This window comes from Narcine bancroftii, chromosome 9 (assembly GCF_036971445.1).
Source record: "Narcine bancroftii isolate sNarBan1 chromosome 9, sNarBan1.hap1, whole genome shotgun sequence".
Classification (NCBI taxonomy): Eukaryota; Metazoa; Chordata; class Chondrichthyes; order Torpediniformes; family Narcinidae; genus Narcine; species Narcine bancroftii.
In genome coordinates, this window is record NC_091477.1 from 88,963,527 (window position 1) to 88,990,859 (window position 27,333).

Below are 27,333 nucleotides of genomic sequence, written 5' to 3' on the forward strand. Positions count from 1 at the left end.
GGTTTGCATGTGATGATGTACAAAATCTGACAATAAATCTGAAGCCTTTATCCCAAAGGAAAATAATTAATTAAAAAAATGTACATTTCGTATTGAAATACGTGTACTTTACTCCATATATATTGTAAGAAAAATATTATATTTCTTTCCTTATTTTTTACAGTTAGTGAAAGGTTTGACAATTTACTTTGATCAATTTGAATTTTCTGCTATTAATGTTAAAGACTATGGGATCCAATAATACTTTCTCAGAGATAATTGACAATCTTAGGAATTTTCAAGGTAACATGTTTCGACATTAGTGTTTTCACATGCGATAAATTGATTTTTTTTCCCCCCACATTTGATTGTAACCACACTGTGAATTGTTTGAGATCTAAGTACAGAATGGACATGATGTAGATCTGAATACAGTCTCATGAATGCCAGTGTGTTTTGCAAATTTCCATATAGAGAAAAACCTATAACTCCAGCCTCCATCACTCATAATAAGGAGTCAAGTGGAGAGGGCCAAATAATTTAGAAAGGTTTGGACAAGTTCAACAAATAATAGAGAAAGATCAAGGAATGAGAAGCTGATTTCCAGATGAGAAATTATGAAGAGCAAAAAATTTGAGTTGAGAAGACCACTGACAGACAAGCCGATCTTCATGTAATCAATTCAGAAATGTTGAAAAGAATAAGCAGATTAAAGCTGCATCTGTGGAGTAAGAAGAAAAGGTTACATTTCAAATTGGTAATATCTCATCGGAACTTTAAGAAATTGGAAATGGAAAAGTTGCTGAAGAATTATCCAAGATATGGGTCCTTATGGATGAGGTGGTAGTGTATGGAAATAAGAGTCATTTACCAAAATAAAGAGTTTTTGTGCATGGTAAACAGAGATGGAAATGGGATATTTAAATAAATAACATGGCCAGAAGAACTTAAAATGGAAGAAGCAGGGCCACATATAACTCTGCTGTTTAAAATATTGGGAGTAGTAATTATGAGCCACATTGAAAGCTTGTTGAGAGATGGGATGCTTTTTCATTGGAGAAAAAGATGGAATTAAAATTGGAAGAGACCAGAAGCTCAAATGTGTTCATGCTCATGGATTAAAGGAGTTTTCAGGACAGCAATCACCCATCTATCTTGGTCTCTCTGGTGTGGAGCAGTTTTTAAAAATTATTCCAGTTTCACCTGTATAATGTTTGAGAACCCTGAACTATGAGAAAGGGCAGTTGTTCCATCTGCATGGAAAAGCACGAAGAGAAGGAAAGGGATGCAGTAGTAGTAGTAAAGGAAGTCTCTAGCTAAATTTTGTTGACATGAAAGGTTGACAAGTTTCTCTTTCCATAGATGTTGCTTGACTAGCTGAGTTCCAGCATTTCTGTTTTGGTTTTCAATGCTTGTATCTGCAGTTTTACTTGTTTTTGAAGGTATGGTTTATTAATGTGTGTGGAAACATGATGGATATTATGAAAGCTCCACTCTCCGTCAATTCATCTGAAATGGAGTTTCTTCAATGAAAATGGCTGGTTCATTAAGTTCTGCTTGGTTGCACGTCATAACTATTTTTCTCAATGTGAGACTATCTGTTTATTTGATCAGTTATCTGTAAAATTGATACTCAATCACTGTGGCAAAATACATCATAATCTTATGATTTATCCTCTTGAAAATAAATTTCTGTGGAGGTATGCAGGAATTGATTTGTGTTCTCTCAGGGTTTAAGTTCAATGCCACAAAATGGCTGTGGAAATAAACTCCACAATTTATTACTAACAATAGGTTCTTGGAATATATAATGCTGAAATAACAATTTATAGCCTATTTACTGGTTAAGGAGTACTATTTCTTAACAATGTCAATGTTTCAAGTTGAGTAATTGAATTGCTTGCAAAAATCGACTTCAGAACTGTTACCATGTTCTTCCTCCTCATCTCCCAATCTTAAGGAGTCACAAATTCTCAGTACACGGTAAGTTATGGGCACAACGTAAACCAACTGACAATAAACATCTTTTAAAACACCAGACAATAATGATTGATCATGAAAAGAAAATGTGTCAGGAATCTAAGATTTTCCTAGATAAATCATACATTTCCTTTGGGTATAAAAATGGGGAGTGTGTTTTTAGATGTATAAGTGTAAGTGAGCAGTACTAGGACTAAAAATAACAAACTAAGCACCAGATCCCTAAATGGGATATATTTTTGAGCTGCTTTGATTTAGACCAGTGGTTCTCAACCTTTTTCTTTCCACTGACATACCACTTTACGTATTCCCTATGCCATAGGTCCCCTGTGATTAGTAAGAGATTGCATAAGGTGGTATATCAGTGGAAAGAAAAAGTTTGAAAACCACTGTTTTAATTGTACCCAAATGTGAACTGTTTGATAACTCCAAAAGAAATGGGCCAGTGACAATTTTTCTCAAGCAAAATATTTCAGTAACAATTTGGGTCAAGAGCAGTGGGTCTCAACCTTCCTTTCCCACTCACATACCACCGAAAGCTAAAGCACCAATGGCCTCGGGATTACTTGGTATATGAGTGGAAAGAAAAAGGTTGAGAACCACTGATTTAGGCAAAATTATTCCTGTAGGATGGAGGTGGCTAATGTGGCTCATACAGTAAATCTCTATAAATCAACTCCTTGGGCATGAATCTCACAGATCCCCATCATTTGTTGCAAAGCATACCTGCCATCTTGGGCTAAAAAGCAAAGTCAGATAGAATCACAGGTAACTGGGGATCCCTCTGTGCAGAAATCAATGCATTCTCCTCACTTTTAACAGAAGGACAGCGAGTCACAAGGCATGCCTGCCATCTTGGACTACAAAGCACAGTCAGGCAGAATCACAGGTAACGGGATCCCTCTGTGCAGAAATCAATGCATTGTCCTCACTTTTAACAGAAGGACAGCGAGTCACAAGGCATGCCTGCCATCTTGGACTACAAAGCACAGTCAGGCAGAATCACAGGTAACAGGATCCCTCTGTGCAGAAATCAATGCATTCTCCTCACTTTTAACAGAAGGACAGCGAGTCACAAGGCATGCCTGCCATCTTGGACTACAAAGCACAGTCAGGCAGAATCACAGGTAACGGGATCCCTCTGTGCAGAAATCAATGCATTGTCCTCACTTTTAACAGAAGGACAGCGAGTCACAAGGCATGCCTGCCATCTTGGACTACAAAGCACAGTCAGGCAGAATCACAGGTAACGGGATCCCTCTGTGCAGAAATCAATGCATTCTCCTCACTTTTAACAGAAGGACAGCGAGTCACAAGGCATGCCTGCCATCTTGGGCTAAAAAGCAAAGTCAGATAGAATCACAGGTAACTGGGGATCCCTTTCTGAATAGCTCAATGGATTCTGCTCACTCTGAAAACATCAACAGTCTCAACAGCTTGATGGGCAATTGTATCTATGGTTTCTATTCTGGATGTCAGATCAGCCTTTTTTGAATATTTTATTTAAATTTTCCATACATGTATTTAACATTTTGTTATTACAACAAAGTTCAAAAATTATTACATGTATTTATAGCCCCCCCACCCCATGAACAAATTATTTAAAAATACATTAATATAGTAATATTAAATTTTTAAAAAGAAAATCTTCAAGCATTCCTCTGAGATACATGATCAAACACACAAAACATGAATCAATCTTCTGTATAGTGAAATTTTTAGAGGATCTCAACAGAGCTCAAGGTAAAGACAATTACATATTTATGCCTAATATTTGCATATATAGGTGCCATGTTTGAAAAAAAAGTACCATATTTATTTCTCAAGTTGTATGTAATTTTCTCTAAAGAAATACACCTCTGAATTTCCTCATCCCATCTTCCATCCCCAAATATGAATCTGATTTTCAACTCATTGCAATGCATTTTCTTGCCTCTGCCTGTGCAGTTTTACAAATTCCACTTGATATATTGATCATTTTAATTTAGGTCTTATCCTTTGTATATTCCCCCATAACAATAAATCTCGATTTTGTGGACATGCAACATATGTAACCTGCTCTAAAAAGTTCCCTAAATCCATGCAAAACTTCCTTACTTTGGGACATGACCATGTTGAATGCAGGAAAGTCCCCACCTCTAGACCACATCTAAAACGTTGAGCCGATATAGCTGATTTCATTCTGTTCAATTTTTGTAGTGTAAGGTATAACTGATGTAAAAAATAAAACTGAACTAATGTATACTTGACATTAATGGTATTAGACTGGCCTGCTTGAGAGAGTACCTACACAATCGACTGGGCCACATCGAGTCCCTGGCTGAATCATGAGAACCTGCATGGAAATATTCATGGAAATCTTTGACCTCCCCTTATTACAAGTTGAAATTCTCACCTGTTTACTTATTGCCAACACTGCAGCAGATCACGTGACCTTCTTGCTCCACCAATCTATCTCCTGGCAGATTTGTCATTATTTACTGTATCTCAAATAGATCATTTACTCCTATCTGAAGAAGGACAGGCACAAAATATTGGTTATTTATCCTTATATCCTATGCATATTGTGAGATCTGCTGAGTTCCTACAGCATTTCTGTGCTTTTACTATAATCACATCTGCAGATATTTGTGATTCACTCCATTCTTCCTCCAATCTTGTCAACAATTGCATGCATTCCCTTGACTCCACCAACTTAATAATTTACTGATTGAATTAACTGTCATAATATAGGAATAACTATTTCAGTAGAGGGTTTTGCACCTCAGCTCAGTTCTGCAGTATTTGCTCAAATATTCTTGTATCACCATCATATATGAAGCATTACAATTTTCTAACATTTTACTTGAACATCTCAGCTTCCACAGATGATCTGTGATTACAGTTTTTATTAAATGTAAATTTAGACTTGCATGAGCCCGTATTGCCCAACTATACCCAATTGAGCTGCACCTCTGGTACGTTTTGAACAGTGGGAGGAAACCCATGCAGACACAGGAAGAACATACAAACTCCTTACAGGCAGCATAGAATTCAAACCTTGGTCTCTGGTGTTGTAACAGCGTTGCGTTAACCACTGTGCTGACTCTAATTCTGCTGTTCATAAGTATAAGATCAAGAGGCATTGACTCAATAATGCAGAATCTTGTAATTGGCTAGAGGCTTAGAACAGAGACTTGGGTTTATGTATGTTACAGACTTATCAAGTTCTCGCTCGTTGGCTCCTGAAAAACAAACAGCGAATCATAGCAAAAAGCAATAAAAAAAATGCAGGTTGATGAAATCTGAAGTAAAAACAGGAAATGCTATTGATGCTCAAATGTTGGACAACTTGCTTGTGGAGAAAATCATGGTGAATCTTTCATGAAACTGAAATGCACCAGTCCTCTTGTGAATACCGTATATCTTGTTGCAGGGTGCCACATCATCTGGAATAAACTCCCACCTGATGTGGGGTTGATCGTGAAGAGGAAAAGAAATCTAGTTCATCTTTGTTTCTTCCACTCCAGAACCAAGAACACCCAATTCTGTCTCCGGCCCACAATATGCAGGTGAAATGTGCTCTGAATCGGACTTTTGAGTTGTTATTGATTTTCTTTAACTAAAGCATGGCAAAAAATTGGCAATATCGAAATATTTGACTGAAACATTTCTCTACAAGCACACCCTGATCAATGAGACTTCTAGACAGGATCTAGGTAAGACACTGAAAAATTTAGATCACTTTTCATAACCTTAGGAGCCACATCATCAATATTAAAATTCTCCACCTTGTCAAGTGAGTTATCATAGGATATGGATGACTGAGGGAAATTAAATTCGAAGGCCAGGCCCCAAAAATTGACAGCAAGCTCCCATTCAACTGAGCAGCATGAACCCAGCTCTCATGCATGTTTTAGAAGCATGTGCACCATAGGGTGGACAGATCTAAATAAAGGAGAAATACCATCAACCCAGAGGATATGTTAGTGTCCTAACCAGGTCGATGTTCCCTATTATTGTGGCAAATAAAACAGCAAAAGGAGGAAATAAGCTGTCAAGTAACACACCACCCCATCCCATCAAACACCGCCTACATCTGGTGTCCCTGTTGTGGCCTTCTCTACATCAAGGACATGGATAGGGAGATTGCTTTATTGAGCACCTTTCCGCTATCCACTTTTATAGCAGGGATTTCCCAGTGGCAACCCATTTCAATTCCTTGCCCCATTCCCACGTTGACATGTCTGTCCGTGGTCTCATGCACTGCCTAACTGAGATCCCCTGTAAATTGGCGGAACAACACCTCTTATTGTGTCTGGGCACCCTCCAACCAGAAGGCATTAAGACTGAATTCTCTGGTTTCCATTAAGGCCCTCCCCCGTCTCTCTCACTTCCAATTCCTATGTCTCCTGGTCCCCATTCCTTGTCCCTCTTTCCCTATCACTCGGTCTCCTTTCCTCTAGCTCTACAGTCGCATAGCTATCCCCCTCCTCCATCAATTTTCCTTTCCTGCCTTCCTATCCATATTCATTGATGACCTCTAGGCAGTTAGCCTATGCTTCTTCCCTTATCCTTCCTTCCCTCCTCCCCTAGCCTTTTTTATTCAGATGCTTGCCTGCTTTTTAAACATATCTCGATGAAGAGCTCAGACCTAAAATGTTGGATATATCTGTTTGTATCCTATGGTCATTTGTGTCTATTTACTATAATCACAGCATCTGCACACATTCTTGTTTCACTGCAACTGCACTTCCTTAGAAGACTGAGGCAGGCAAGACTGCCAACCACCATTCTGTCAACTATTTACAGGAGCTCTAGAAGGTATTCAGCTCATCGGATACTGAAGCATCACAGCCATCTATGTTGTTCGCTCTCATTTTGTAGGCTGAAATAGCCTGCACTCCCTGCCATAGCTGACATTTATCTGTCTCTGCCTCTATTTTCCTCTGGAATTGCCACTGTTTCAGAGATAGCCTTCAGGTTGTACCTGAAGTTCTTGTAGAGATCTGGATCCCTGACTTTAAATGCCCTTGATCTCATCCTCAGAAGATTGTGAATCCTCTGATACGTCCAAGCCTTCTGATTGGGGAACACCTACTATGTGTGCTTGGGCACACACTTGTCCACACAGGTCTTGATAATGACACGCTGCATAATCATTCAAGTCTAAGGATGAGTTCTGCTCCAGTCCAGTGATTCAGAGCAGTCTTGCAGATGCTCCTCTGCCTCCCTCAGTCCTACTTTCACCTTCGCTGCAACTGCACTTCCTTAGAAGTGGGGGCATCCGAGGCGCTCTAGTATTTGCCAAAGCCCTTTCCTGCTCACGGTGTCGAAGGCTTTGGTGAGGTCCTTTTTGGTGAGTGTTGTGGTCCTCAGTCTTTGCTTGTATGCTGAGTGTAGAAGTACAGCCAGGTGTTCAGACTTGCTGAATTGTGGTCATGGAATGGCTCAGTAAGTGTTCTTCATGGTGATGTAGCAGTGGTCAAGTTTGTTGACTCCTCTGGTCTTGCACATGTTGGTGGTAGTTTGTTGGAGGTATTTTCTGGTTGCCCTAATTGAAGTCCCCTGCAATCATCAGAAAGGCATCAGGATGTGCTCCCTCATGGCTGCTAATCACAGTCCTCAGTCCCTCCAGTGCCAGCTTGATGTTAGCCTGGGGAAGGATGATGGCAGGAACCCCCTTGGTAGGTAGAAAGAGCAGTACTTGATTGCTAGATGTTTCAGGTCAGGAGAGAAGGACTGGGATATAACTGTCACATTTGTGCCCCAAGATGAATTGATGACACAAACTCTACTTGCCTTGGTTTTTTCTGACACCAGTGTCCAGTCAGTACAGTGGAGGGTCTAGCCCTCACGTTGTAGGACAATGTCCAGAATATGCTTTACAGAAACATGGTGACACAGCACTCTCTAATGTTATAATCTGAATCGGAGTTCATTGAGTTTGTTTTTCAAGGATTGTACATTGGCCAATGTAGGGAGCAGAAGCCTCAGGACCTGGCATTTCAGCTTAACCCCGCCCCAATCCACATGGTTGGTTCTTCTTTAAATGGCCCGTGGGTCGGCTGCTGGTCACTCCTGTGGAGTTGAAATGGTTTGTGCGATGTCTCTTTAAATCTCTCACGATGTCGAAATGGACAGAGCATCTGCTGCTTGCGACTTCCATGGAGTTTAAATAGTCCATTGGCTGGCTGTTTGAGACTCCCAAGCTGGTCATGGTGGTGTAGCAGTGATTGAATTAGTTGGCTCCTCTGGTCTCGGACATGATGTGTTAATGGTAGATGTGAGTGTTGGCTGTTGAAAAGGTCTCGCAGTCTGACGGAGACTGCAGTTTCTGCCAATTGTGAGTTCTACTACCATTCTTAGGACATAATTATTCAGAAGTAAGTATGATTCTGTGGTTCTGGGGTTGAGTTTTTATAGTTCTGATGGGAGTATTTGATAATTCCTGTAAGATGCTATCTTGTACATATTATTTTCTGTAAGTGTGTTATATCTGGTGGGAGATTTTGCACTGTTCTGCACTGTGGGCAGGAGAACGCTGTTTCATTGGGTTGTACAAGTACAACTGGATGACAAATAAGCTTGACTTATTCCTTTGTTAGTTCTTAGAAATGCCATGTGGTCTGTGGTGTTGGCATTGTTGGGAATATTTCTTTTAAGTCTTTAAAATTTCAGACTATTGTGGCAGCAATTTTATCAGCTGAATGCAATGTATTTCTACAATTCAGCTTGATTGAATGCACAAAACAATTGAAGCATGACATTGTCTTCAAATTTTATTTCATTTTAATTGTAATAGCATTGTGACAGAGTATATAGATATGTTCTTGGGAGATAAATTGTTAAAGGCTTGTGAGGTTTTTCAGTTGGTTGTTTTTCCAGACTCTTTTGTGTAGTCTTCCAAAGGTGCTATTTGCCTTGGCGAGTCTGTTGTCTATCTCGTTGTCGATCCTTGCATCTGATGAAATGGTGCAGCCGAGATAGGTAAACTGGTTGACCGTTTTGAGTTTTGTGTGCCCGATGGAGATGTGGGGGGGCTGGTAGTCATGGTGGGGAGCTAGCTGATGGAGGACCTCAGTCTTCTTCAGGCTGACTTCCAGGCCAAACATTTTGGCAGTTTCCGCAAAACAGGACGTCAAGCGCTGAAGAGCTGGCTCTGAATGGGCAACTAAAGCGGCATCATCTGCAAAGAGTAGTTCATGGACAAGTTGCTCTTGTGTCTTGGTGTGAGTTTGCAGGTGCCTCAGATTGAAGAGGTCTTTCATGGCTTGGTTCAGCATCATGCTGAAGAAGATTGAAAAGAGGGTTGGTGCGAGAACGCAGCCTTGCTTCACGCCATTGTTAATGGAGAAGGGTTCAGAGAGCTCATTGCTGTATCTGACCCGACCTTGTTGGTTTTCGTGCAGTTGGATATCCATGTTGAGGAACTTTGGGGGCATCCGAGGCGCTCTAGTATTTGCCAAAGCCCTTTCCTGCTCACGGTGTCGAAGGCTTTGGTGAGGTCCTTTTTGGTAGAGTCCTTTTTTTTGTTCTCTGCACTTTTCTTGGAGCTGTCTGAGGGCAAAGACCATGTCGATAGTTCCTCTGTTTGCGCAAAAGCCGCACTGTGATTCTGGGAGAACATTCTCGGCGACACTAGGTATTATTCTATTTAGGAGAATCCTAGTGAAGATTTAAAGAGTTATTAATTCCTCCTCTCCTGGAAGTAATGAACCAGATAGAAGAAACACAAAACTTTCCAGATTCATGTAAAACAGCAATAATTGCAGTAATATCAAAGACGGGGTAAGATCCACTAACACCAGCATCATATAGACTTAATTCAGATTATAAGATAATAGCAAAACTATTAGCAAACAGATTGGCCAACTTTGTACCAAAAATTGTAAAACAAAATCAGACTGGATTTATTAAGAAAAGATGAACAATGGACAATGTCTGTAAGTTCATTAACTTAATCCATGCAGTACAGGAAATAAGATACCAACAGTGGCTGTTGCTTTAGACACAGAGAAAGCCTTTGACAGGGTTAAATGGAATTATTTATTCAAAGTATTACAGATGTTCAACCTACCAGAAAAATATATTAATTGGATTAAAGCATTAAATAAGGGACCATTGACAAAGGTGACAGTAAATGGATATGTATCAAACCAATTTAAATTAAGTAGGTCAACTAGGCAGGGATGTCCACTATCTCCCTCACTGTTCGCTTTAGCAATAGAACCATTGGCAGAACTGATGAGAACAGAAAATAAAATAAAAGGGATAGAAATAAAGGAGAGGGAATATAAAATCAGTTTATTTGCAAATGACATCATAGTATACTTATCAGAACCAGAAATATCAATAAAAGAAGTACATAAGAAATTGAAGGAATATGGAGAAATATCGGGGTACAAGATCAATGCAAATAAAAGTGAAGCAATGCCAATGAATAATGTGGATTTCACAAAGTTTAAAAAAGAATCACCATTTAAATGGCAAACACAAGCAATCCAATACCTAGGTATTAGAATACCTAGGCAAAACTCTGCATGCCAAACTGCATGAGTTTTTCAAGCTTTGTTGGGACCAAGGTAAACTGCCTCAGGATCTTCGTGATGCCACCATCATCACCCTGTACAAAAACAAAGGCGAGAAATCAGACTGCTCAAACTACAGGGGAATCACGTTGCTCTCCATTGCAGGCAAAATCTTCGCTAGGATTCTACTAAATAGAATAATACCTAGTGTCGCTGAGAATATTCTCCCAGAATCACAGTGCGGCTTTCGCGCAAACAGAGGAACCACTGACATGGTCTTTGCCCTCAGACAGCTCCAAGAAAAGTGCAGAGAACAAAACAAAGGACTCTACATCACCTTTGTTGACCTCACCAAAGCCTTCGACACCGTGAGCAGGAAAGGGCTTTGGCAAATACTAGAGCGCATCGGATGTCCCCCAAAGTTCCTCAACATGATTATCCAACTGCACGAAAACCAACAAGGTCGGGTCAGATACAGCAATGAGCTCTCTGAACCCTTCTCCATTAACAATGGCGTGAAGCAAGGCTGTGTTCTCGCACCAACCCTCTTTTCAATCTTCTTCAGCATGATGCTGAACCAAGCCATGAAAGACACCAACAATGAAGACGCTGTTTACATCCGGTACCGCACGGATGGCAGTCTCTTCAATCTGAGGCGCCTGCAAGCTCACACCAAGACACAAGAGAAACTTGTCCGTGAACTACTCTTTGCAGATGATGCCGCTTTAGTTGCCCATTCAGAGCCAGCTCTTCAGCGCTTGACGTCCTGCTTTGCGGAAACTGCCAAAATGTTTGGCCTGGAAGTCAGCCTGAAGAAAACTGAGGTCCTCCGTCAGCCAGCTCCCCACCATGACTACCAGCCCCCCCACATCTCCATCGGGCACACAAAACTCAAAACGGTCAACCAGTTTACCTATCTCGGCTGCACCATTTCATCAGATGCAAGGATCGACAATGAGATAGACAACAGACTCGCCAAGGCAAATAGCGCCTTTGGAAGACTACACAAAAGAGTCTGGAAAAACAACCAACTGAAAAACCTCACAAAGATAAGCGTATACAGAGCCGTTGTCATACCCACACTCCTGTTCGGCTCCGAATCATGGGTCCTCTACCGGCACCACCTACGGCTCCTAGAACGCTTCCACCAGCGTTGTCTCCGCTCCATCCTCAACATCCATTGGAGCGCTCACACCCCTAACGTCGAGGTACTCGAGATGGCAGAGGTCGACAGCATCGAGTCCACGCTGCTGAAGATCCAGCTGCGCTGGATGGGTCACGTCTCCAGAATGGAGGACCATCGCCTTCCCAAGATCGTATTATATGGCGAGCTCTCCACTGGCCACCGTGACAGAGGTGCACCAAAGAAAAGGTACAAGGACTGCCTAAAGAAATCTCTTGGTGCCTGCCACATTGACCACCGCCAGTGGGCTGATAACGCCTCAAACTGTGCATCTTGGCGCCTCACAGTTTGGCGGGCAGCAGCCTCCTTTGAAGAAGACCGCAGAGCCCACCTCACTGACAAAAGGCAAAGGAGGAAAAACCCAACACCCAACCCCAACCAACCAATTTTCCCTTGCAACCGCTGCAATCGTGTCTGCCTGTCCCGCATCGGACTGGTCAGCCACAAACGTGCCTGCAGCTGACGTGGACTTTTTTACCCCCTCCATAAATCTTCGTCCGTGAAGCCAAGCCAAAGAAAAGAGATTAGATAATAATTTAGGCCACCTATACAAATTAAATTATCAGTCATTAATGAAGAAGTTACAGGATGACTTAGAACATTGGAAAAAATTGCCACTAACATTGATAGGGAGGGTAAATTGCATTAAAATGAATGTCTTCCCAATGACACAATACCTATTTCAATCGTTACCAATTCCCTTAACAGAGAAATTCTTCAATGAACTAAAGAGAATAATAAGGAAATTCTTATGGAAAGGGTTGAAACCGAGGATAGCGCTAGATAAATTAACAGAATGGTACAAACAAGGTGGTTTGCAGCTTCCAAACTTTAAAAATGATAATGAAGCAGCACAACTAAGGTATCTATCAGATTTTTATCAAACAAGGGAAAAACCAGATTGGAGCAAGATAGAGCTAGATAAAATAGGGGAGAAGGTACCAGAACATATACTTTATAAGTGGGATGAAAAACTGGTGACAATTTACTCAACATACGGAAGAAGATTCACGTAGAAAGGAAAAAAACAAATTACCAACTACCAAAATTATTATTGATGCAAAATCAACTAATCCCTTTCACAATAGATAACCTTTCCTTCAGAGAATGGGAGAGAAAAGGAATTAAAAGAATAAAAAATTGTTTTTCAGGAAATAATTTATTATCATTTGAACAAATGGAATAACTCATGGTACAATGTTTGCATACCACCAACTGAAAACCTACTTAAAGGACAAATTGGGAAGCAGACTGAGATTACCAGAAGAAAGCAGCTTTGAATATGTGATTACAGAAACAACGATAATAAAAAGATTTATAACAAACATTTACATTAAGCTGCAAGAGAAGGAAAATGATGAAATAAGCTATAAACCCAAACAAAATGGGAAAAAGATTTAAACCTAAAGATAAAAAATGAAATATGGGAAAAGTTATGCTCTGGAACTATGAAAAATATAATAAACACGAGGTTACGCATGATACAATATAATTGGTTGCGTAGGCTATATATCACGCCCCAAAAATTGAATAAATGGGATGCAGCATTATCAGATAGATGTTTTCGCTGTAAGAAGGAAACGGGAACAACAGTACATGCAATTTGGGCATGTGAGAAAGTGGAAAAGTTTTGGGAAGATCTAAATCGGGTATTAAATAAACACAAAAAGCAACATACCAAAAAATCCAGAGATCTTTCTTCTAAGTAATATAAGAAGTAAAGAATTACGCCTCAAACTGGATGAAGCGCAAAAAAGATTTATTATGATAGCCTTAGCTGGAGCAAAAAAATGTATAATGTCAACCTGGAAATCAGAAGAGAGCCTGAGAATACAGCAATGGTACATAGAAATGAATAAATGTATTCCATTGGAAAAAATAACATATAATTAAAAAAATAAAGTCACATTATTTGAACAAATTTGGGAACCATACATGGAACACAACAGAGAGGGCCTACTGCGGACCTCCTCCCCCTAAAATGATAAAATGGGAAGAAGACAAAATGACCTGATCCAGTATGTAAAGGTAGATGACACAATTTTCTTATTTTCATTGTGTGATGACATTGTTTAATGGTTTTGTTGTATATGTTGAACGTTTAATGGATTTGGAGGGGGTTGGGAAGGAGGGAGGGAAGGTAGGGGGGAAAAAAGGGGAGAAAATGCCATATTCAAGAGGGAAATGTTTGTGTGTATTTTGATTGATATGGTTCATAGTGTGAAAAATTTAAAAAAAGAAATGCATCCTGAAATGATGATTTTGCCAATTAAATATTGATACACATATAATTTAGAAATAGCTTTTTTCCCAACTCCCACTGGAGCTATTCAATGAATCATAACCTTAACTCTGACTGAACTTGAACAGACTGATTTTTAGAACTGCAATACATATGCTAATATATTCCAGACTTTTGTACTTGTGCCTTTCGCAGGAACAAGCTGGAGGTTGGATGCTGGGGCAGGATAGTAACTCAATCCTGAACTATTACTGCATCATCAATGAGTAGCTAGTTGAATTACCACTCTTCTGTTGCAAATGTCCTGACCAACAATTTATCAGTCAAGGACAAAAAAAAAACCCTTTCTCTGTGATGGAATAACTTGAGGTTGAGAGATTACAGTTACCTTGCTTTCACATTCAGATATCCATATCTTTTATTCTCCCCTTCTGTTCTATGGGTTGAACCCAACATGTTCTAATGACTATTTAAGAGGTCAATTTTCCAGAGATCCAATGAACAGAACTATTGGAGATTATCTCTACCAAGCTTCTTCATTGACTTCAGTATCTTTATTTCAGCATTGATGAAAAACCCTGTATGCCATAAATAATTATCATTGCACCTTCTCCTTTGATCTGGGTTTTGCACATCCGTTTGAAGAATTTAGGCTTCAATTCTTGTTTTCCTTCCTTTGGCTGATGTCTGTGCCAGCTGTTTGATACAACGTTTTAATGTTATATATCAGTCGTCATAATTCTGATTTACACCTTGGGTGTCAAACATTTCATTAGTTCCAATAGGATCATATTTTGCTTGAAAGTGTTATCAGTGGGAAAAAAGTTTCATTGGAACTATGGAGCAGCAATGAGGTTACATGATTGGGGAAAATATCCAAATAAATTTCCTGCACTTCATGAGATATCTTTTGGAAGCAAATCCTTCATGTAGACAATCTCTACAGAGAAAGGTTTCAGAGTGTTCTTTCTGAAGGGTTCAAACTAAATAAATATGCTTGTGAGCATAGAAAGTTTCTCAAACAGGATGCCAGACATGCTTTCAGGCAGTATTTTGAATTTACCAGCATATGACTCAAACAACGCAGAAGCTTTGAGAAGAAAAGACATGGTTAAGCTTGAAAAAGATTCTGTCTCTCTGAAGCTCTTCTACTCCTTGATGCCCTCTCTTGTGATCCACATTCCATTCTGACCTCTGCTGTCTGCAGAGATTTCACACAAGGTCATCAGTTTTCTCTTGCTGGTCTGGTTTCATCCCACAGCCTAAAGATGTGACAGAGAGTAGATTACTTGGTTGCTTTAAATTGCCCGGGAGTGTTGAATTATGGTTTCTTGGTTCTTGATCCTCCAAAATATTCCATATGGAATTTAAACTGGAGGTGAACCTGGCAATTTGATGGGAGCATGGAGAAAATAGTTTTCATGGAAAATCAGTGGGAAATGGGATTGCTGGCATAGACTGGATGCTCCAAAGTGGCCATCTCGAGCAACATTTGTTGTCAATAAAATTTGCTAAATGCATTTGACATCTATCTCGTTAGCTCCACATAGGACCCAAGTTATTTATTTTGCTAGCTCTCTGAAATATCTAAACATATTTCGGTTTCTCTTATTTTTCTATTTTAACAACTATTTAAAATTAATTGTGAGGTCCCTGCAGTTCAAAGACCATTGACAACTATGATCTGTTAAAAAGCCATCAATGTGTCTGGGATGACGCCACAGGACTCAGTATCTAAAGTCAGGTGGCTGATCATGACCTTCATTGTCTTATGAATAAATTGTGGCAGGCAAGCCTCTGGTACAATAATACCTGCCAGCCCACAGAACTTGAGTGCTATGGTGGGACCAGCGCAGATGTGAACATCATCTGCCTTGTCATTTTCGTTAAAAAAGCATTCAGAAATAAAAAAAAACTTAAATTATGTAATTTGTGACTACATATTGCTCAGATCAATGAAGCCATTATATCAGTTATAGATTTCTGCATCTCAGCAGATTTAAGCATTGTAAATCAGCGTAAACATGTATATTGGCCCAATTCCAGTTTAATTTCCACAATTTATGATGTTATTTCCAGCAGTTTATTTGTTTCTATAAGATCCAAACAAGCTGCAACTACATTCAGCATTCAGTCATGTCATTTGTTTTACTTTTTTTCTTGTGAGTCAATGTTGGAGGCAGGGAATCAAAAATAATTTAGTGTGTGCAAACAGCAAAGAATTCATATAGATTTTTCTTCTAATTTATGAGGTCCATAATTAAAAAAAAAAGTAGACCTGATAAGCCAGCATGGCCCCTGCTGCTCAATTCCACCCAATTGACCTACAACTCCCGGTACATTTTGAACAGTGAGAGGAAACCAGACCTCCCGGGGAAAACCCATGCAGTCACAGAGAGAACGCACAAACTCCTTACAGACAGCACAGGATTTGAACCCCAGTCCTAATCGCTGGCCCAGTAACACCATTCTGCTAACGCTATGCTAATTGTGCACCATTTAAAACATTTTAAAAGTTTATACTACGCGTTTCTGCTATCCTTTTCACGTGAATCTGAGAATGGTGTCATTCAGCACTAAAGTATATTAATAATTTTGGATTGTGATTACGCATATCCAATTATCAACAGACCCCCATAAAATAAACTTAATTTCACTTTGTTATTCCTACAAAGCTAATGTGATTGAACTCATTGGCTGAACGTTACTGAGTAGAATCCAAATCATTGATGGTTTTTCCCTCCACATACATGTTACTGATTTGGGTGTGGAGAGCCTTGCTTGGTCTAAGGTGACCCAGACCCCAGCAGTGTTGCATAAATAGCTGTATCAAGGACTCCTGTGATGACCTCAAGAAGCCCCATCCCAAAAAATACCTCTGGAATGCCCAGCCTAGAGCTTTGACAGCTGAAATTATAGTCTTTCATTTTAGAGTGGAAAAGCTGCCAATTCATTTTGGAAACACCAAAGCCAGGTCGTTTTTTTTTAAATATTGTGGAAACAGAGCAGAGAAAATCTCGAGAGAGTAGTCCAGAGTGATCTTTCACCCCAGCATTTTCCCATTGCCCCACAAATCAGTTCCAGAAAGTCTGATTTCCATTTGTTAATTCCTGCATAATGGGAGAACTGCAAGTTCTCCAAATCATAAATAACTCTTTGTTTGAAAGAGTTTGCTTTTGTACTCCTCTTGCTAATTTAAAATCTCAACCTTCTGGTTATTAACCAGATGAAATCATATCTCCTAATTTTCTATGTATATCCATGAGGTTCTTCTGGCTGAAAGGAGAACATCCTTAATTTTTCCAAATTCTTCTTTCTGATATCTATTATCTTTGGCATACCCTGGCATACTTATGTTTACCCAATCTAGAGACTTGATGGTCTTTTCAAAGTCCAGCACTGATATCATTGCTGAGCAAGATAGAAGCATTTTGTCTGAAATTTTGCTTTTGTTTTCACTGCCACTATGTGCAAAGGCAAGCATGGCATTTTCAAAATCATTGATTTAGCCTGCCTTCAACTTTTGTGGATATCAGAATCTGAATTTATTGTCATGAACACTCAAAATTCGTTGTTTTGCACCAGCATCATAGTGTAAACATTAATATAAACAATCTTACAAAAATAAATAAAAATAGTGCATGAAAAGTCAAAGTCTGGCAGTGTCTGTGGTTCCTTGTCTATTCAGGAATCTGATGGCAGTGGGGAAGAAGCTGTCTTTGTGCTGCTTTAGGCTCATCTTTAGGCTCAAGTATTTTTTTCCTGTTGGTACAGAATGAAGTGGGCACGGCCTGGATAGTGGAGGGCCTTGACAAAAGAGGATTTTTTCTTGACATTGCCTCTTGTAGTTGTCCTCAATGGAATGAAGTCTGGTGCCCATGATGTCACAGACCAGGTTAACAGCCCTCTGCAGTTTTTTCTTGTCCTGAGCATTGCTACCTGCATACCAGAGAGTGATGCAACCAGCCAGAATGCTCTCCTGAGTGTTGGTGTCATACCAAATCTCACAAAGTTTAGCCACTGGTGAGCCTTCTTTGTGATTGCATAGATATATAGGCTCAGATTCTCTTGAGATATTGACACCCAGGAATTTGAAGTTTTTGACTCTCTCCACTACTGAGCTCTCAATGAGGATTGGACTGTGTACTGCTGACTTCCTCCTGGTCCACATTCATCTCCTTGGTTTTGTTAATGTAGAGTGCAGGGTTGTTGGTGTGACAACATTCAACCAGCTGATCTATCTCCCTCCTGTACGCTTCCTCATGACCTTTTATGATTCTGCCAACAACTGTGTGTCATGGGCATTGGAATTATGCCTGGCAACATAGTTATGAGTGTATAGTGAGTAGAGCAGTGGGCTAAGCAAGCATTCTTGAGGTACTCTTGTGTTGATAATGAGGAGGAGATGTTGTTTCCAATTCGTACTGACTGTGGTCTTCCGATGAGGAAGTCAAGGATTTAGTTGCAGAAGTGGATGCAGAAGACCAGGGTTTGGAACTGTTGACCATATGGTGTTGAAATAATTCTGTTGAAGGATGGGCTGTAGTCAATGAAGGGTAGCAGTATGGATGAGTGCTGTTTTCGAGGTTATCCAGAGCTGAGTGGAGAGCCAGTGATGTTGCACGTGCTGTGGAGCAGTAGTTACGATAGGGAAATTGCAGTGGGTCCAGTCCTTTGCTTAGGTACATGTTAGTTCTGGCCATAAGCAACCTTTCAAAGAATTTCATTACAATAGATGTGACTGCTACTGCTCTTCTTGGTCACTGGGATGCCTTTTTGAAGCAGGTTGGACCTTCTGACTGCCACAATGAGATAGTGAAATGTTTGTGAATGCTCCAGCTAATTGGTTGGCACAGATTTTCAGAACTCTGCCATGAATGCTATATCCTTATATCCTCACATCCTCCTGCTCTTGCACCCTGCTCAAACTGTACCATTTATATGATACAGTAAAATTCCCTAAACCAGCTATTCACCTATTCAGTAATTCCAATAATTTGACATCTGGCTCACCTGGTGACTTTTGCTGGACCTCCTTTCAACTTGCCAGGATCCAGGTTCCTGTCTTTTACTTGATACACACGAGGGCCTTGCTCTTTCTGCTGATCATGGCCTGGTTCCTGTTCTTCCTTTTAACTTAACCCTGTTCTTCCTTTTAACTTAACTGATTTTATGGAAAAATGTGTTATCATACTTTGTAATATTCAATAATTAAAGCATTGCGATATTTATGGACAAGCTGTCAGTCTGCCATCACCAATGTACATGCTGGCTTATCAGATTTACTGTTCTTTCTCCAAAAAATGCCTCACCTAATGCTTATTTGCATAAACTTATTTCTGCTGTATGTCTTGCCAATTCATCAGTTGACACATTCCTGGGAGTTATTGCTGTCTTGCTCACTATTTACCATGTTGTCAAATTTTGCATTATCACCTGTCTTGAGAATTGTTCTCCGTAAGCCCATTTCAGGGTCATTATGGTTCAATTTCCATTGGGAAGCTCTTGACTTACTTGTGTACTGTTTTCTGGAAATCCTCCGTGTGAGCAAAGCAGTGTAGCTGAACTTGGGATTTGTATGAATTGGATTAATCAAAAATGTCAAATATTGTGAGAAAGTACATCATCTTGTGAGACCATGTCAGGATTAAAAATCCACTGTAAAAGTCCAAAATGTTGAAATCCACTGTAAATTGTTAAGTGTTCATCTGGTCTAACACTTTCCATTGTCTCTTTACTATGAAGTTCCTTGAATGAAATTTAGATTTAGACAGACAGCATGGTAACAGGCCCTTTTGACCCATAAGCCTGTGCCACCCAATTAACACATCCCTTGTATGTTTGGAAGGGTGGGAGGACACCGGAACCCCCAGGAAAAACCTATGCAGACATGGGGAGAACATACAATCTCCTTACTGAACCCAGGTTGCCTGCACCGTAACAGTATTGTGCTAACCGCTCCACCAACTGTGCCACCCAAATTAATTACTTTAAATAAACTCAATATCATTTTGAATTTGCGGAACCTGTGACTCATGGAAAAAAAGATTTTTGTACACTATCTTAGATGGAAAATGGTATGGAGAAAGTGATGTCAACTACTGCTGTCAATGTCCAGCATGCCATTCAGCTGCCAGTCCACTGACAGACTGAGCTGTCAGCCTGCTTATATAAACTGGTAATTGGCTTTTTAGTATTGCTATCCTGCCACAGAACATCTGTTGATGTTAGTGATAATCTCAGACAGGCTGGCAAAATCATAGCTGCAATTTTGCCACAATTATTCATGTGAGATTTGCACATATGCAGCGATGTCAAAATTATGTTTAGGTCTTTCAAAAAACTGCTCAAAACTCATCCATGTGGAATTCTCAGCTGCTGCTAAATCTGTCTTCCAAGATAGCTGGACGAAATTTGCGTCCACAGAAACTGGCACAATTCAGAAATACTTGTTTATCTGCAATTAAAATGGACTAATGATTCCTGCCCATCAGATTGTATGGACATCACTCTGCAAAATGTTGCCTATCTGATTTATAAATTGGCAGGCAGTGCATTGGACAGATCATCGAAAATGGAAAGGGCAGGTAGAATTTGAATGTGCTCACTGATATTAGCTGAAATAATATTTAGTTTAAGGCTTTTTTTGTTTCAATTGTAGGAGGAATTGAACAGGTTGGAGAATACACTGGATCAAGTACATGATGCAAACTACGTTGTTCAAAAGTGAGTAGGTTACCCACTAAATTTACCTCAGTAAATGTGAAAATTAAGCAAAGCATGAAGAAAATGCGCAAAAAATATTTATTGGAAATCCTTTAAAATTGTGGAGGAAAGGATGCCAGTCAAATCCAACCCTCGAATGGAGGTTAAGTGCAGCTGTTTTTTTGATTTGACTGTACATCCGAGGGGAAAAAAAATAGGAGCATGAATGTGAACAGAAAAAAAATCAATGTAATAAAATGGAAAGATGTATAAATTTTTAAAAGAGTGAGATTAACAAACTAAATCAACAGGTTAATCAAATGAGAAACTCACACTACTTAATATTCACTGGAGGGGGTGGATTGGGATAAATACGAACTTTGCGTATGCATATGTACATGAATGGCTTTGCTTATTGGATTTTGTAAGTCTGTGAGAACCAAAATATTAAAAAAATAATAATGATAGAAGTAGGTGTCACATTTAATTTTGTGAAGTATGGGATGCTGTTGAATGTTGTGTTGGAAAACAAAATCTCTGATGGTAGTGCAGTTTAGTTGACAGAAGTTACTTTGGGTCATGATTTGTATCATTTGTTCAGAGGATAAATCTGTTTCCAGTTAGCCTCTGACTTGCTTTGAAAAGGGGACTGGGGAAGGAGAACCATAACTGTTCAACTGCTGTCCAATGACATTTGGCCTCATTTAGATCTCGTTTTATTTTTCTACATCAGCTACGTGGTCCAGTTGAAGTCCAGTGGTGGGAGGACAAGGGGCTGGAGATTAAAACTCATACAAATATGCATTATGTATGCATGATCATTGGAATGTAGGTATTCCAACTCTTATGAGAACAGTGTCAAGGCTAGAAATGTCTGCTTGGAAGTATGTGGATTGAATTTCAGGGAAAGACCCAATTAGGGTGAGCAGTGATGTTTCTCATCATCCAAGCTAATGCAGTCACTTGGAGTGTGATTTACATGGACAAAGTTCTTGAATGATCATTGTCCTTGGTTTGTATTCCAGTACAATTGCACATTTTGAGAGGAATCAGTTTATCAAAGATCACAAAATCTGTAATAACATTATCAAGTGCAGAGAATTTATTGTTTCAGAGTTGGAAATAAGAATATGATTTTCTTTACCAGCCATGAACTTCCAATTGAGTTTGGAAATAAGATTGAAAAATGTCATATCAGCAGAGGAGTACCTGAATCAAAAGCAAAAATGTAAGTAGTACGTGAGAATAATTATAATGATTTGTTTCAATGTTCCAAAAAAATTTATAATTTTTGTCAATCTAAGTTAAAAAATTGTTAAAAGTTAAATTTAAATTTAGACATACAGCATGGTAACAGGCCATTTCATCCCACAAGCCCATGCAACGCAATTTACTCAGGATTAACCTACAACTCTGGTACGGTTTGAACAATGGGAGGAAACAGGAACCCCCAGGGAAAACCCATGCATACGTGGGGAGAATGTACCAACACCTTTCAGACAGTGTGGGATTCAAAACCCTGTCCTGATCGCTGGTGCAGTCACAGCATTACGCTAACTGCTACTCTAACGGTACTGCCCCAGTTGTTACAGAAAACGAAAAATCTTCATTCACACATTACCGTCAAATCATACTACTGCTTGTGAGCTATTAGATCTCTGTGAGTGTTGAAACTCGAATTGACATGATTCCTAAAGTTGTGTTTACATTGTATATAAATAATCAAATATTCCTCATGGCTGTGTCCTTTGTGCATCATGGATACTATATTTAGGTACAAATTATTTAAACTAAAGCCATTTAAAATCAAGCCCTGTCTAATTATGGTGTTTTAAAACTGAGAGTTTTTATTGAAAATTAATTAAGTAAATAAATCTTTGAAAAAAATTCTATTGACAGGCTGTTTATTTATTGATCAGAATGAACTTTTATAATTTGAAATGAGGCAAGAAAAATGATGTGAACATGTGCAAACATACGTTCTTACACAAAATATTTCCTGATTTCTGATCAATAAACTTCATTCTTTTATCCAACTCCTTGCCAAGTCTGAATCACGGACCCTTTAATTCTATCCTCCTTGCTTCAGAATCAGGTTTATTGTCATGAGGAAGTGTCATGAAATTTGTTGTTTTGTGGCAGCAGTATTGTACAAGACAAGGTGCAAAATTATTATAAATTACAATTCCATAAATACAAGTTGTAAAAAAAATAAATAACTAGTGCAAAAAAAGAATAAAAATTGAGCCAGTGTTCTTAGGTTTATTGTCTCTTCAGAAACCTGACAGTGAAGAGGAAGAAGCTGTTTTTGTAATGTTAAGGCTCCTGTACCTCCTTCCTAATGGCAGGAATGAGAAAAGGACATGATCTGGGTGGTGAAGGTCCTTGATGATGAAAACCCCTTTCTTGAGGCACGGTCTCTTAAAGATGTCCTTAACAAAGTGAAGACCAAAGCCTATGATGTCGCTGGCTGAATTTACATTCATTCCTCTGTAGCCTGTTCCTTTCCTGTGCATTGGCATCTCCATATCAAACAGTGATGCAACCAGACAGAATGCTCTCCATGGTTCACCTGTAGAAATTTGCAAGAGTCTTTGGTGACATTCTAAATCTCCCCAAACTCCGAACAAAATATAACTGCTTGCATGCCTTCTTCAAGGTCCCAGCATAGGTCTTCAGAGATGCTGATACCCAGGAATCTGAAGTTTCTTACCCTCCCTACTGTTGACCTCTGGTTTGTGTTCTCCTGGCTTCCCCTTCCTGGTCCACAATTAATTCCTTAGTTTTATTGACATTGAGTGCATTTGGTGCTGTGACATCACTCAACTAGCTGACCTATCTCTCTCCTGTATGCTTCTTCATTGCCATGTGTGATTCTGCTGATAATTGTGGTGTCATTGGCAAATTTGTGGATGGCATTTGAATTGTGCCTAGCCATACAGTCATGGGTTTAGAGAGAATAGAGCAGTGGGCTAAGCACACATCCTTGAGGTGCGCCTGTGTATCAGTTGTCAGTAAAGAGGAGATGTTGTTATTGATCCACATTGACTGTGGTCTTCCAATAAGGATTTCAAGGATCCATTTGCAGAGGGAGGAACAAAGGCCCAGAGTTTCAAGCTTGCTACCAGTACTGAGGGGATCCATCCTCTCTTCCAAGTATTCATCCTCCAATTGCAGATTTTGGCACTATTTTGTTTTTATTTATCCCCCCAGTGAAGAATATTTTATGATAATTCCATTCAATTTGTTGTACATATGCCATTTAAAAATAAATACAGTGTTAAAACTAGACATCTGTTTCTTTAATCAGATGGGTTGAAATGGTGACAACCAGTCTAGTGGTTATTGAGAGAAAGCCTGAAAAAAAAATCACAGGAATTTTAACTTCTGGAATTATGATGCCTAATTAATCTGTATAAAATCAAATTGAAAAATAATAATGCCCACACAGCCATGTCAGTTGTAAATGTCAAATCGTATGAACATATTTGTGAAAAGGTCATGTGTGCAAAAACCTATTTTCTGTTATTTGTGGCATTTAGTATTGATGAGCTCTTAAAAATATCTGGAGCTGTTTTTATCTTTGTTTATGGAGTATGGACATTGCAGGCATGAATGTGCATATTTAGCATCCACCCATGATCTAAGGGTGCAGTCTGAGTTGATCACAGTAGTATGTCTACAGTCATGTTAATCCAAATAAAGAGAGCAAATTTACTTTCCTCTCCTCATGGTCGTGACTGTACCAGTGCCAGGCAATGATAACATCCAATAAAAGTGAATGCATGACCATCTCAGATTTCCAAACTACCAGTATTTTGTATGGTACATCCATGTACAAATTGCAGCTTCAAGAGCCAGGTCAAAAGCTAGGAATCCTGTGGCAAGTAGCTTGTCTCCTCACTCCCCATCTTCAAATTTCATCAGGAATGTGATAGGATATTCTCCACTTAGCAAGATGAGTGTTCCTTAAACATTCAAGAAGCTTGACACCAGACAGCACACATCTGCCAACTCAATAGGCACCCCATCCACAACTATTGATGGGAACACACCATCTGGAAGTTGCCCTCTAGTCCATACACCATCATGATTTGGAAGTGCATCACTGTTCCTTCTGTTTCTGGGTCAAAGTTCTAGAACTCACTCCATGCTAGGTTGTTACTGTGAATGGCACTGGAAGGGTTGCAGGTAAGGTGTGCACTACCCTGAAGCTGAGCTGTAGTATTGCGATAGTTCGATACATGGAACTCCGACTTACGATGGGGTTCCGTCCGTCACTTCCATCGTAAGTCAAAAATATCATTAGTCGATATCTGTACAGATCAAAAAGAGACAAACTAATCTGACCCCATGCGGTGGCTCTCCAGCCCTCCTCTGCACACGGAGCCACTCCCTGGGCTGCGGCATATTTGGACACTGTAACTTTCTGAGTGTGTTACCCTCACCAGAGATTTGCTTTCATGTTTACACGAGACAATCTCCCCAAGACGTGGGATCTGGGTGAGAAGGGAACAACCGAGTGGAGTGGAGCAGAGACCAACAGCGAGGGCGGATGAGCCGTGCAGAGAACGTTGGGTGTTGGGCAATGGTTGGGGCTGTGCTGCGAGGGAAAGGGACGGGTGCAGATCAGCCCTCACAGCCGCTGACTAAGCCCGCTGCCGTCTACACCTAACCCACTCCCTGCTGCCTCCTCCTGGTTCAGTTTTGCAGCTTCCCCACCACTCGCACCCCCATAAAAACCAGTCGCCAGCATCAAACCAACAAACATTGAGTGCCCAAGGGATCTAAGCTGAGGCAGAGGTCACTGAAATGTCCAGGTCAATGCCTTGTGTGTACCTGGATGGTGAGTGCTGATGGGTCCCCCAGGGAGTGGCTCCATGTACTGGGGAGCCAGGCCAGAGCGCTAATGCATGGATGGGCTGATTACTGCAGCGAGTGCGGACTGGCAGGGCCCCAAGAGCCAGGGTTTTCCTACTGGGACAGCCCCAGGAAGCTTTCCTTCATCCTGAGGCAAGTCTGACAACGGGGGTCCCCGACAAGGCTGAGCTGATCTTCCCCCTTGGCTCACTGCAGACCAGTGGAGAACGCACACCCAGTGCTGGGTGATTCGGAGTTAAGGGAGAGTGGTGTATTTCCAGGTTCACAGAGAGTGTGCAGAAGGGAAAAAATGTTGCATGTACAACCAGACAAGTTTAAAGCTCAGCTGGGAGAGGGGAGTTAGTATGACCTTCGTATCTTCGAAATATCGTAAGTTGGGACATTGTAAGTTGGTGTCTATCTGTACTTGCAGTAGAACTGTACACCCATGATCAGGGTACAGGGAGCATGTGTAAGAGTCCCTGTTTATAGTGTGTGAGCAGGGTCGAATATAGCTATACTGTTGGAGTCCAACTGATGTTCGAGATCAACGTCTATATTGTCGCTAGAATCAAACAGCATGTGAGCGGGGTCGGAAAAAAACTAAGTTCTCAGGTGAATGTCCCGAAGCTGATACTCTTCTCAAGACCACAATTGGCACTGCGAGCACAGTTCAATGAGTCACAGCTGGACACACTTAGAGTTTTAACCATATGTGTGCATGTTCGTCCTGTTGGGTGCATGTGTGATTGTGTTCCTGATAACCAACAGGGGGCAGCATGAAGTGACCCACATATATGGAAGGGACCCAGGGTGGGATGACCGTTAGGGGTTTAGCTGTTTGGCGCCAAGGCTGGCGAGCCATCAACACGTTGGACCCCCACGGAGAGAAGAAAGGGCACCGTGTGGTCTCCCATCTGGAGTTACTAGGGTTTCCCAGGGCCAAGGGAAGCCCTGCTTCAGTGTCAGTGGGATATCAGGTCGAAGTTAACTAATCAAGGTGCTCAGAAAGATTGGGAGATAGTCATGTTTCAGGGATTCTGTTGTGAACTGCAGGAGGCAGTGCAGATTGGTAAAGGACAAGTGACCGATCAACTTAGAAATTAAAACCATGAAGGCAGCCTTCAAGCTGATTGAACACAGCAGATGGAAGCAGTTCACTGGTCAAGCTTGACTCAGGAAAAGTTCAAACCATTGTGTAGTGGGGGCAGGGGATCAACACGTGTTTGGGGGATGGTGATAACCCTGAGGAAACTGAGTCCCATGACACATTTCCTTCTCCCTGTGTACCCAAGCTTTTGCAAGCCCAACCAATGACCATGCAGTCCCAGGACTGCCACAAGGGCACCCCACTGACCCTCCAAAGTGGGGAGGTAGCCAAAAATGGACGTAACTCGGGTGGCCACGTAAGTGGTTACTGTGAGATAATGGAGTTCTGCTAAGGGGCTAACCATGCAAGGGGAGCAATAACACCAGTGGCCAGACAAACACTTAGTTATGCCACTGCTTCAATTGGGAGATGAGGGGGCTCCCAATTCCTTTCTCTCTCATTGTGAAGCAAGTGCCCTGGTGGTCTGTCTGACCAACAGAGTCATTGATGGCACCACACTGTCAGAACAGGTGGTTACTGTGGACCAGGCCAGGTTCCCTGCCCTCCCAGAATGGGGCCAAGATGACCGGCTATAATGGCACACCGTTGGTGTGGGGACACAGGTTGTTAGGGAGTGGGCACTGATCGTGCGTATCTAGGGGGGCACCCACGAGCACCACCTCCCAGGAAGCATAAAGGTCACCGACGCATGCCCCGGCCATATAGAGGTGGTCTTACCCCTCATGGGACTGACAACCAGGATGGTGGTCTGTGAAGTCATTAC

The 27,333-nt window shown here is 40.6% G+C and overlaps 1 protein-coding gene across 2 annotated transcripts in view; it reads left to right on the plus strand.

Moving 5' to 3' along the window:
* The first annotated feature begins 5,415 nt into the window (after positions 1 to 5,415).
* The window catches only part of schip1 (schwannomin interacting protein 1), a 547,841-nt gene continuing 525,923 nt past the window's right edge, over positions 5,416 to 27,333 (plus strand). The window contains exons 1-3 of one of the 2 annotated variants that reach the window (XM_069896763.1): positions 5,416 to 5,510; positions 20,556 to 20,620; positions 21,747 to 21,827. In XM_069896763.1, the coding sequence (XP_069752864.1) occupies positions 5,505 to 5,510; positions 20,556 to 20,620; positions 21,747 to 21,827 (152 nt within the window). In that variant the 5' untranslated portion in view covers positions 5,416 to 5,504. The remainder of the gene's footprint in view (positions 5,511 to 20,555; positions 20,621 to 21,746; positions 21,828 to 27,333) is intronic. The other variant, XM_069896764.1, reaches the window with a different exon arrangement.